The sequence below is a fragment of the Stomoxys calcitrans genome, chromosome 2, assembly GCF_963082655.1.
Source record: "Stomoxys calcitrans chromosome 2, idStoCalc2.1, whole genome shotgun sequence".
Lineage (NCBI taxonomy): Eukaryota > Metazoa > Arthropoda > Insecta > Diptera > Muscidae > Stomoxys > Stomoxys calcitrans.
This window is the reverse complement of record NC_081553.1, coordinates 191802724-191815921: the sequence shown is the minus strand read 5'-3', so window position 1 is coordinate 191815921 and position 13198 is coordinate 191802724. Positions and strand designations below refer to the sequence as shown.

At 37.4% G+C, this 13198-nt stretch overlaps 1 protein-coding gene across 3 annotated transcripts in view; it reads right to left on the bottom strand.

Annotated features, from left to right (window-relative positions):
- Positions 1–13198, bottom strand: part of LOC106084793 (uncharacterized) — a 200046-nt gene that overhangs the window by 55526 nt on the left and 131322 nt on the right. For all 3 annotated transcript variants that reach the window (XM_059363037.1, XM_059363038.1, XM_059363039.1), the window contains one exon: positions 638–727. In XM_059363037.1, coding sequence (XP_059219020.1) covers positions 638–727 — 90 coding nt within the window. The remainder of the gene's footprint in view (positions 1–637; positions 728–13198) is intronic.

Here is a 13198-nt window from a genome sequence, read left to right as displayed (position 1 = left end):
AATTCTATCCGATTTGGCTGAAATTTTGCATGACGTATTTTATTTTACTTTCAACAACTGTGTCAAATAAGGTTCAAATCGGTTCATAACCTGATATAGCTGCCATATAAACCGATCTGGGATCTTGACTTCTTGACCCCTAGAGGTCGCAATTATTATCCGATATGCCTGAAATTTGTACGACGGATTCTCTCATGACCATCAACAAACGTGTTATTATGTTCTGAATCGGTCTATAGCCCGATACAGATCCCATATAAATCGTTCTCTCTATTTTACTTCGTGAGCCCCAATGGGCGCAATTCTTATACGAATTGGCTGAAATTTTACACAGGTCTCCAACATATAATTTAATTGTGCTCCGAACCGGACCATATCTTGATATCGTTTCAATAGCAGAGCAACTCTTTTCTTATATCCTTTTTAGCCTAAGAAGAGATGCCGGGAAAACAACTCGACAAATGCGATCCATGGTGGAGGGTATATAAGATTCGGCCCGGCCGAACCTAGCACGCTTTTACTTGTTTTTTTTACAATTTTTTTTTGTATTGTGGTTGTAAAACAAAAGACTTAAGACAGCAACCTTAAATAATATTTTATTGGTAATTCTTTTTTTTTAACTTAAAACTCAACTTACCATTGAATGCCCTAAATATTCCGCTGCATTATCTGAAATATACAGCAGCTTGCCATTTTGTGTCAACATCATTAGGAACCCAGATAAAGCCTGCAAAAACAAAACACCAAAAGATTAGCAACAAAAACATTTTCGAAAAAATTGGAAAAAAAAATCAATTAATGACTTAATACAAAAAAGAAACACACTGACAATTTGGATGTATTGGGTTGCCCAAAAAGTAATTGGGGATTTTTCATATAGTCAGCGTTGACAAATTTTTTCTGTCAGTTATCAGCTGTTACTTTTAGTGTAAAAAAAGTGTAAAAAAAGTATATTTGATTAAAGTTCATTCTAAGTTTTATTAAAAATGCATTTACTTTCTTTTAAAAAATCCGCATTTACTTTTTGGGCAACCCATAATAAATTACAAGACATTTTGTAAAAACTTGAAAAACAAAAATCAATTGAATATAAAAAGCTTTAAATTATGTCATTGATTGGGGCGGCCCTAAACAATTTAATCGTATCTCACACTTAGTGAAGTTTAAAAGCCACAGCTGACAAGGTGACAATTTTAAATGGACACAGACTGAGATGGAGTGCAAGACTGGCCCAGCAACCATCCTAGTTATTTATTTTTCATTTGAATGGTTTAGGACATTCAATCTACATATTTACTATGGTCACGAAAATGGCTGGTTAGCCATGCTGTCGATTTGTGATCAATCTCCCCTTTGCTCACAACGTCAAGGTCTGCTAATAAACAATTTTGTTTTTTTTTTTTTTTTTTTTTTTTTTTGGGTACCAAACACAAGAAACAGGCTGGACGGCCAGCCTGCCAGTCACCTAACTAGCCCATCATAATAAAAAAAAAAAAAAAACAAAAAGCAAAAACCATTCACTCAGTCACCTACACCGCCTTCATCAGCAGGGACAACAGACAGGACAGTCAATACAATCAATACCGAACTGCTCCCAAGTGCCAGGTATGTAAGTAACTGCTGTCGTTTGTTCATATGGACTATGAGTTTTCAATTTACTTGAAATGTTGATTGTGTTTCAATTTTTTTTTTTTGGCTTGTTGCTGGTTGTTTCACATTGATTTGGAGTGTGGTATCATTTTTTGTGGGGGAGACTTCCTTGGAACTCTTTGGGCTATGATATGTAAATGTCAACGCAAAAATTTCTGCTGACTTAATAGAGTTGTTTCTTGAGAATGATTGCCATTTATATGGTAAATATATGGACGAATTTATACAGAAGCTGACTAAAGTGAGTCGTAGCAGACGGACAGGCGTATCGGACACATGGATATGCTTGTCAGGGGTTTTGTGTTTTTTTCCATTCAGAATCCCCCTATTGTCTAGAGTGCAAGTGAGTAAATTGGATTTCTTTGTTTTTTTTTTTTTTTTGTATAATTTTTTTTGTCATTGCACCCAATGTTTCACTCGATCAGAGTTGCACCTCTCGAGAGCACACAGGCAGCTCAACATTGTGTTTTACTTGGCTTTTGAAGGCCAATTCCAACTAAATTCTAAACCATTCTAATCAGTTTTGAATTTAACAAACAACACGGCCACCACAGCCACCGACCACAGACGATCGAGAGACACCCCAGTCAAAGTTGGCTTGAAAGCCCACAGAAATGGCAAAGTGAAGGTTCAACATTTGAATTGTTTTAATGAAAGCCGATGTGAAGGAAACCTAAAAGCTAAGCCTCAAAACACCACCATCCATGTTTACTCTGGGGACCTGCTGCTGCTGCTGCCGATGCTGTTGGCATCATTATAGCCAACTTTAAACTGTAAAACATCTGGCCAAAGGATGAAATTCCATTTTTGTTTTTTTGCAATTGTTTTGCCTCAACTCTAAGTAAGGTAAGGTGTAATCGGAGAAAAAAACAAAATAAACGTAGTGTTTATTTGTTTTAAAGAATTTCCCAAGAATTTCCAAATGTTATTTTCCCCTCAACTGATGGATGTTGGCGAATGACTGTTGTACTACTGGTAAATGGTATGCATATAACATTACTAACTCGGGTAATAATTTCTCGATGAAGCCGATGAATGTAAAAAAGGTAAGAAATCAGAAATAAAACAACCAAAGTTCAAATTGTTTTGCTGACATTGCCGTATGGCTGTTTGCAGTAATCAACAACTTGAACAACTATTCGATTTGAGGAAAATTGGGGTGCATGACCAGTTAAGAAGATTGTGGGTTGCACTATGGGAGATGTGGGAGGGAAATGGTATTTTAAGGACATGGCAGGCACAAAAACAAAAGATTTAAGACACAAGAGCAAGCAAAGTCTTGTTTGGTTTTAAATGTCTGACTATCACTCTGAGATTCTATAAGCAACAAGTTTAGCCGGGTCAAAGTTAACACAAAACCAGTAAGAAGAGGTAAAAGTCGGGCGGGACCGACTACAAAACACCCTATGCAACCCTACACCACCGAGTATGAAACCTATGTTTAAATCCAGACAGACTTTAATTAGGCTTACCTAATGGAATATTGATTTTCTTATGATTTGCTTAAATTGTGGGCCATATCGGAAGAAAGATATATATATGGCAACTATATCTAAATCTGAACCGACTTTGATGAAATTTGGCACACATAATGAGACTTCAAAGAAAATATTTTATGAAAAAATTTTTAAAGATTGGACAAAAATTGTGGCTACTACAGCTTTCAAAGGCCATATCCGATGAAAGATATATATGCGAGCTATATCTATATCTGAACCGATTTTTGTGAAATTTTGCACCCATAATGAGACTACAAATAAAATATTTTATGAAACATTTTTTAAAGATCGGACAAAAATTGTGGCTACTACAGCCCTAAAAGGCCATATCGGATGAAAGATAGATATGGCAGCTATATCTATATCTGAATCGATTTTTATGAAATTTTGCACACATTGAAGGGTCACATGAAACATCTCATGCCAAATTTTGTAACGATCGGACAAAAATTGTGGCTACTACAGCCCTAAAAGGCCATATCGGATGAAAGATAAATATGGCAACTATATCTAAATCTGAACCGACTTTGATGAAATTTAGCACACGTACCAGGACTCCAAATAAACCATGTAACGTAAAATTTTGTAAAGATCGGACAAAAATTGTGGCTACCACAGCCCTAAAAGTCCATATCCGATGAAAGATATATATGGAAGCTATATCTAAATCTGAACCGATTTTTATGAAATTTTGCACACGTGTTGAATCATTAAATAAAACATCTCGTGCCAAATTTTGTAAAGATCGGACAAAAATTGTGGCTACTACAGCCCTAAAAGGCCATATCGGATGAAAGTGTCAAATTTTGTAATGATCGGACAAAAATTGTGGCTACTACAGCCCTAAAAGGCCATATCGGATGAAAGATATATATGGGAGCTATATCTAAATCTGAACCGATTCTTATGAAATTTTGCATTCATATTGAAGGGTCACATGAAACATCTCATACAAGGTTTTGTAAAGATCGGACAAAAATTGTGGCTACTACAGCCTTCAAATGTCATATCGGATGAAAAATATATATGGGAGCTATATCTAAATCTAAACCGATTTTTGTGAAATTTTGCACACGTGTTGAAGCATTAAATAAAACATATCATGTCAAATTTTGTAATGATCGGACAAAAATGGTGGCTACTACAGCCCTAAAAGACCATATCGGATGAAAGATATATATGGGAGCTATATCTAAATCTAAACCGATTTTTGTGAAATTTTGCACACGTGTTGAAGCATTAAATAAAACATATCATGCCAAATTTTGTAATGATCGGACAAAAATAGTGGCTACTACCGCCTTCATAGGCCATATCGGATGAAAAATATATATGGGAGCTATATCTAAATCTGAACCGATTTTTATGAAATTTTGCACACATATTGAAGGGTCACATGAAACATCTCATGCCAAATTTTGTAATGATCGGACAAAAATTGTGGCTACTACAGCCCTAAAAGGCCATATCGGATGAAAGATAAATATGGCAACTATATCTAAATCTGAACCGACTTTGATGAAATTTAGCACACGTACTAGGACTCCAAATAAAACACGTAACGTAAAATTTTGTAATGATCGGACAAAAATTGTGGCTACTACAGCCCTAAAAGGCCATATCGGATGAAAGATATATATGGCAATTATATCTAAATCTGAACCGACTTTGATGAAATTTAGCACACGTGTTGAAGCATTAAATAAAACATATCATGCCAAATTTTGTAATGATCGGACAAAAATTGTGGCTACTACCGCCTTCATAGGCCATATCGGATGAAAAATATATATGGGAGCTATATCTAAATCTGAACCGACTTTGATGAAATTTAGCACACGTGTTGAAGCATTAAATAAAACATATCATGCCAAATTTTGTAATAATCGGACAAAAATTGTGGCTACTACCGCCTTCATAGGCCATATCAGATGAAAAATATATATGGGAGCTATATCTAAATCTGAACCGATTTTTGTGAAATTTTGCACACGTGTTGAAGCGTCACATGAAACATCTCATGCCAAATTTTGTAAAGATCGGACAAAAATTGTGGCTACTACCGCCTGCATAGGCCATATCGGATGAAAGATATATATGGCAACTATATCTAAATCTGAACCGACTTTGATGAAATTTGGCACACGTACTAGGACTTCAAATAAAACACGTAACGTAAAATTTTGTAAAGATCAGACAAAAATTGTGGCTACTACAGCCCTAAAATGCCATATCGGATGAAAAATATATATGGGAGCTTTATCTAAATCTGAACCGATTTTTATGAAACTTTTCACACGTATTGAAGCATTAAATAAAACATCTTATGCCAAATTTTGTAATGATCGGACAAAAATTGTGGCTACTACAGCCCTAAAAGGCCATATCGGATGAAAAATATATATGAGAGCTATATCTAAATCTGAACCGATTTTTGTGAAATTTTGCACACGTATTGAAGTGTCACATGAAACATCTCATGCAAAGTTTTGTAAAGATCGGACAAAAATTGTGGTTACTACCGCCTTCATAGGCCATATCGGATGAGAGATAAGTATGGCAGCTATATCTAAATCTGAACCGATTTTTATGAAATTTTGCACACGTATTGAAGCATCAGGTTTTGTCCAGTGTTCTGCAGTAAAAGGAATCCTGATCCCTCTACAAACGAGCACTTTCCATCAGTCTACACACACTTCCCGGTTAAGCAGTGACTCTCGAGGACGGTGAAGATTGCTGGAGTCCCTGGATGTGACGTTCAGGAAGCGATTCCGGGGAATGGAGTGGTGGACAACAAATGCGCCAAGAGGGGGTTGTCTGTGCCAGGCGAACCAGATGACATGGTAGTGTAGTGTAGTCCCTGGATGTGACGTTCATGAAGCGATTCCGGGGAATGGAGGAACCAGATGACATGGTAGTGTAGGGGTCGGTGGCGAGATGGGACTCAGTGGATGATTGCCGTACCGCCAAGGCTCTCTGGCCTGTCATCGACAGGAGGAGAACGAAGTAGTTACTGGCATTCGATAAGAGATCGGTGAACACATTGATAAAGGTCATAACCGGACTCTGTGCCATAGGCCGCATGACGGCTCGCATGGGAATACCGAACAATGACTTCTGCACGAATTGTCTTGAATGGAAAATGAGGAGGAAACTCGGCCCATGTCCGGGTCTGCAAAAACGCAGGCTCTTCTTTTTTGAAAACGTACCTTTGGTATGTTTACTGAGATTTTGAACGTAACGTGATGGTTCCTACGGAGGGTGCGATAAGATCTGTACATGCGTGCTTACGTGAAGGAAAGGCGTTTGCACCCCCGCTCTGGTTCTTAATTCTTCCTGTTTCTTTTTTTTCGTGTAAAACCTATGGATATGGTTCGAGGTCTCACACCTTCTCTGGCCTCCGAGTGAACTTGTTAGGCAACCCATTCAACCTAACCTAACCTACATAGCGTCTGAATTACGCCATGAGTGAATCACATCTCTGTGATTGGAATCCTTCAGACACAAGTGCCCATTGATCACGCACACGTTCCATCTGTCTATACATAACGTCCCGGTGAATTAGTGCCTCAATCACATGAGACCCCTTAATGTCCGCTGCAATCGTCCGGTCCTGGGGCGTACATAACTTCCTTGAGTCGCAACCAAGTTACAACTCATTAGATTAAGCTAAACCTATCGAACCTTTTCATTTCTATATCACTGACAAAAATCTGCCTGAGCTGTGCCTCAACAACCAGGGTGACAGTCTAGGCTACATTTTAGGTTATATTCTGGGTCACATTCTAAGCTACATTTTAGGCTAGGCTTCATCCTAGGCTACAATCTCGGCTACATTCTAGGCTACATTCTTGGCCACATTATAGGCTACATTCTAGGCTAGGCTTCATCCTAGGCTACAATCTCGGCTACATTCTAGGCTACATTCTAGGCTACATTCTAGGCTAGGCTTCATCCTAGGCTTCATCCTAGGCTACAATCTCGGCTACATTCTAGGCTAGGCTTCATCCTAGGCTACATTCTAGGCTACATTCTTGGCTACATTCTAGGCTACATTCTTGGCTACATTATAAGCTACATTTTAGGCTACATTATATGCTACATTTCAGGCTACATTCTAGGCTACACCCTAGGCTGCATTCTAGGCAATATTCTAGGCCACATCCCTGGCTGCATTGTAGGATACATTCTAGGCCACATTTTAGGCTTTATTTATGGCTACATTCATTCTAGGCTACATTCTAGGCTACATTCTTGGCTACATTATAGGCTACATTCTAGGCTAGGCTTCATCCTTGGCTACATTCTAGGCTACATCCTTGGCTACATTATAGGCTACATTCTAGGCTAGGCTTCATCCTAGGCTACAATCTCGGCTACATTCTAGACTACATTCTTCGCTACATTCTAGGCTAGGCTTCATCCTAGGCTACAATCTCGGCTACATTCTAGGCTACATTCTTGGCTACATTATAGGCTACATTATATGCTACATTTTCGGCTACATTCTAGGCTTCATTTCAGGCTACATTCTAGGCTACATCTTTGGCTGCATTGTAGGATACATATTAAGCCACATTTTAAGCTTTATTTAAGGCTACATCCTAGGCTGCATTCTAGGCTACATTCTAGGCCACATTTTAGGCTTTATCCAAGGCTATATTCTAGGCTAAATTCTAGGCTACATTCTAGGCCACATTTTAGGCTTTATTCAAGGCTACATTCCACGCTACAAACTAGCCTCCGAGAGAACTGACCTTTACAATGGGTAATTCAACCTATCCTCCGGTCAGTTGAGATTGTAAATGGTAAAAATTTGTTCATATTAAGATAAAGGTCCCGGTCCCGATCTTACGATTTGCAGATTGGAATTCTGTCCTAATCGGTCAATAATCTGATAATGCTACCATTCCCAGCCATCGTCATATAAACTAATCTCTATATTAGATTTCTTGGGCGCCTGGACAGAGCAAATCTTATCCAATTTGGCAGAAGTTGTGCATTGTGGTAGACAGTTAAAATTGTGGTGCCAGTTCAACAAAAATTTTCCATTGTATAAAATGTTTGATAATTAAGCTCATCTCGAAAGAGAAATTAGAGAATTCTCAACATTAGATAAATGATCGTCGGGCCGAAAAATTTGGTCCTGAAAATGGGTATCAATTCTTGCTCTACCTCCCAATTCTTTTCATTTAAGCTCCACACTGACATGGTCGGTAAATATGCCCGATTTAGGTGTGTTTTGGGGATTGGGGTGGTCCCCGAAACACTAAGCCCGGAAAATATATCAGCAACGTGCTCTATTCTCATATATCTATATATCATATATTTGGCATTGCCCACAAAATTGGATATTAAATTCGTTTTCTAATCTCATTTAAACTCCTTACTGCAAAAGTCAGCAAATATGTCCGGTTTGGGGTATTGGCCCTAAAAACTATGAACATTTAGTTTCACTCTCTTTAAGACCCAAATTGTCTTGGTGTACTTGGGGGTTGTTAAGGTGGTGGAACGTCCGCTAGACAGTTGGCCCCTAATGTTGATATCAGATACGTGGTCTACTCCCACATACCTTTAATTTGAGCCCCATATTTCCATAGTCGGCAAGCATGACAGGCTTGGGGGGTGTTTGTGGGATGGGCGGCCACTCAGTGAGTTGGCCTTGAAAATATTTATCGGATTCATGTTCCACTTTAAAAACCCTCTTATTTGAGCCTCATATTGCAACAGTCAGCAAATACTTACTATTTGGGTGGTGTTGTAAGGGTGGGGTGACCCCATAGATACTTTTCCCGATTATTGATATCAAATTCGTGCTTTACTCCCGAGGACCTTTCATTTGAGCCCCATATTGCTATGGTCGTAAATTTGTCCCCCTTGGGCGATGTTTTTGGTGAGAGACGACGCCCCAAACACTTGGTCTCATATTTGGATATCAGATTCGTATTCTACCTTCAAATACCTCTTATTTAAGCACCCATATTCCCATGGTTACTAAATAAGTCCTGTTTGGGAAAGGGGTGGATCCCCAGTAACGTGATCCCACATTTGGATATCAGATTCGTATTCTGCTCGCAAATACCTTTCATTTGAGTCCCATATTGCCATGGTCGGTAAATATGTCCGATTTAGGGGTGTTTTGGGGCTTGGGTGGTCCCCCTAGCACTTGGTCCGACAATTGGATATCAGATACGTTTTCTTATCCCAAATACCTTTCATTTGAATCCCATATTGTCGTGATTGGTCTAAATATATGTTTGGTAGGTTTTAGGGTGGGGCAGCCCCCCTAGGTACCCCATCCGAAATTTGTATACCAAATTTTTATTTTTAGGATACTAAATATATGAGAGCACACAAAATTTCGCTTAAATCGCACCACCCATCTCCGAGATCTGGCGTTTCTGAAAATTAGGCTAAGGGGGAGGGTCCGCCCCCCCTTCAGATGTCAAGATATATAGTACCCTATTTTCACCACGGGGTTATTATGCACCATCTGTGAAAATTTCAAGAAAATCGGTTCAGCCGTTTCTGAGTCTATAAGGAAAACACAAACATACAAACAAACACAAATTGATTTTTATACAATTGTTGTTGTTGTACAATTGTTGGAAGTCATAACAGAATACCACGAACACGGCTAAATCGAATTAGAATGTCAAGACGATCAAGAATATATTGTTCACTGACAGTTAAATAGTTCAGTCGTGTTTTAATGGATCTCCCTCCTAATACACTTTGCGCCAAGTGCTTTAAGGCTTTAAGTGCCAAATCGATAGCCTGCCACGTTTGTAGAGCTAAATATCATTTTTTCTGTGCGGACATTGATGCAAATATTGCCGAACTTTTTATTAAAAACGCGAACTTAGTTTTCAACTGCAATGATTGTTTGCGTCTCACTTCTAATCTAATTGCTGGCATTTCATCTTTAAAAACTGAAGTAAGAGAACTCAAGCTCTTAATCGACTCTTCACTGAGAGCAGAAGTGCACGAATTGAAGCAAATAATAGAGAACAACAAGCAAACTGAAAAAAAACAACGGCATCAACATAACTCCAATCTTAATACTGCAGCAGTGAGGAGCCGTGATGTTGTTGGTAAGGTTCAAAGTACAAATGCCCCTGTCGCTGCTGCTGTCGAACATTCGTTGAACGTAAACAACAGCCAACATGTTGTGCCATACGCGTCATCTGTATCATCGCTTAACACAGTAGATGCTAATGCTGTTGATAATGATGATGCTGTGTTTGAAGCCAACGTCCTACCTAATTCTAATTGGGTGCGTGTCCAGAGGCGTAGAAAAAGAAAGGATAAGGTCATTTATGGTGAAAATAATACAACAAATGAATTGGATGTTGTTATTTCTAAGAAATGGGTGCATATTTCATCTTTTAAGCCATCAGTTACGAGCGAGCATATCACTGACTTTATTCAAAAGAATGCTAACATTGCAAAGTCTAATATGGAGTGCTATGTGCTTGTGAAAAAAGATGTTGACATCAATAGTTTAAAACGCGTCAACTTTAAGCTTGGTGTTACATCTAATCATTACGATGACGTCATCAACCCAAAGTTATGGCCTACTGATATTAGAATTCGTCCATTTATAAATTTTCAAAAAATGGCAGTGGAATCGCTTCCCCATTGATTAATGAGGTGCATGGTTTAAAAATTTACTACCATAATCTGTCTGGTATGCGTACGAAATCCAAGGATGTTTTTGATTTCTCCAATCAATTGAACTATGATGTTATTGCTCTTGTTGAAACCTGGTTGAACGATGACTTTTGTGATGCTGAGTTCTTCGATCTAAATTTATTTGCTGTTTACCGTAAAGATAGAAATGTTTCAAGGACTGGATATTCTAGAGGAGGTGGTGTGCTCTTGGCCGTTAAATCTCAATACAAGTCAAACTTATGTGGTTTGGATGATGACAGCGGATTATTAGACCAAATTGCTGTATGCATAAATGGTTTAAATCTTAGCGTTGTATTATGTTTGTCTTACATACCCCCAGGTAGTAGTGCATCTATTTATTCGAAGCATATTGATAATATTTTTGCTATTGAAGTAAGCATGGGGTCGAAAGCTAATATTTGTGTTATGGGTGATTTTAATTTACCTAACATTTGTTGGTCAAAATTTGACGACAATCATTTTTTAACGCCCACTAATGTAAACAAGGATTACGAGGTCAATTGTATTGATACTTTATTAAGTTTAAATCTTGTTCAAATTAATCATTTTTCTAATCAACTTCACCGATTTCTTGATCTTATTTTTGTTCCAAATGATTTTAAATTTAATGTTTATGAATGTTTGGCTCCAATTTCCCCATCTAATCTACATCATATGCCTATTGTTGTTGAAGTAGGTTATTTTAACTTTCTAAAATCATCACCGTCTCAAAATCTGGCTCTAAATTATAACGTTTGTGATTTTAATATGTTGAATTCAATTCTTGGCTCCATTGATTGGATAAAAATATTTAATGATAAAACATCATCAGTTTGTTATGATTTTTTTATAGAAAAAGTCTCTGATATACTTAAATCTAATGTTCCGTTTAAGAAAAATAAGCCACATAAACTGCCTTGGTATACGACAGGTCTTAAGAAACTTAAAAATTTACGAAATAAATTTCATAAGCGCTTTTTGGCGCATGGTGATCCAGAAGATTTGGTCCAATGCAAGCATTATCAACGTGAATTTAATTTTTTAAATAAATTCCTCTATAAGCAATACATTCTGGATAAAGAGAATGAAATTAAAGCCAATCCTAAAAGCTTTTGGTCTTATGTTAACTCTAAAAGGAAAACATCTGATATCCCATCTACTCTCACATATAATGGCTGTGCATCAAAATCTGGTGTGGACGTGGTTAATATGTTTGCTTCTTTTTTCAAATCTAATTTTGATTCTCCCGTAACAAGTAGCGCGGCAGTCCTTGATTCTGTATCTGCTATTAATTTGGCAAATATTTCTGTTTCGGATGAAGATGTGTTGGACGCTATTTTTAATATTAAGAATAGTTTTAAACACGACGCCGATGGCCTTTGTGCTTATTTTCTAAAAAAGTGTTCTATTTGTGTAGCTCCAATTTTAACTTTCATTTTCAATCTCTCTATTAAGGAGGGTATATTTATTAATAGATGGAAAGTAGCATCAATTACCCCAGTTTTTAAAGGTGGCAGAAAAGACGATGTAACTTGTTACAGGCCAATTGCTAAATTGTCGTGTGTTTCAAAAGTGTTTGAGCATGTTATTCACAAAAAATTGTTTTTTATTTGCAAATCATTTATTTCTCCCCATCAGCATGGATTTTTTTCAGGAAGATCAACTTCAACTAATTTGGTTCTCTTTACAGAATATTGCCTATCTGCCTTTGAACGTGGCTGTCAAGTTGAAGCCATTTACACAGATTTATCAAAAGCTTTCGATAAAGTATCACATTCTATATTGCTCGATAAATTACAAGAATTAGGGTTTCATTCCAATTTTCTTTCTTGGATCGCTTCATATCTTCACAACAGAGTGTGTACAGTAAAGGTGGAGAGTTTTGTATCTTCACCTTATATTCAAACTTCCGGTGTGCCTCAGGGTAGTATCTTGGGGCCACTTCTTTTTATTTTATTCATAAATGGCATTTCCTCATGCTTTTCAACATCTAGATTTCTGCTCTATGCTGATGATTTAAAAATATTTCATAAAATTGAGTCTATGTCTGATGTCTTCGATTTACAGAATGACTTGGACAATCTGCTGAGTTGGTGTATTAGCAACAAGCTTCTTATAAATTTATCGAAATGTGCTCACGTCTCTTTTTACAGATTGCGTCATCCAATCCAAACTTCATTTAAAATTGGTAATTGTGTACTTAAAAAATCAACTTCAGTTCGCGACCTTGGTGTGATTTTTGATTTCTCCTTGTCCTTTGTTCCACATATTGACTATATAATACCTGATGCTTATAAGGTCCTTGCTTTTATTAAGAGAAATTGCTTTGATTTTTCTGATCCTAACACTTTCAAGATATTATATACAACTTTTGT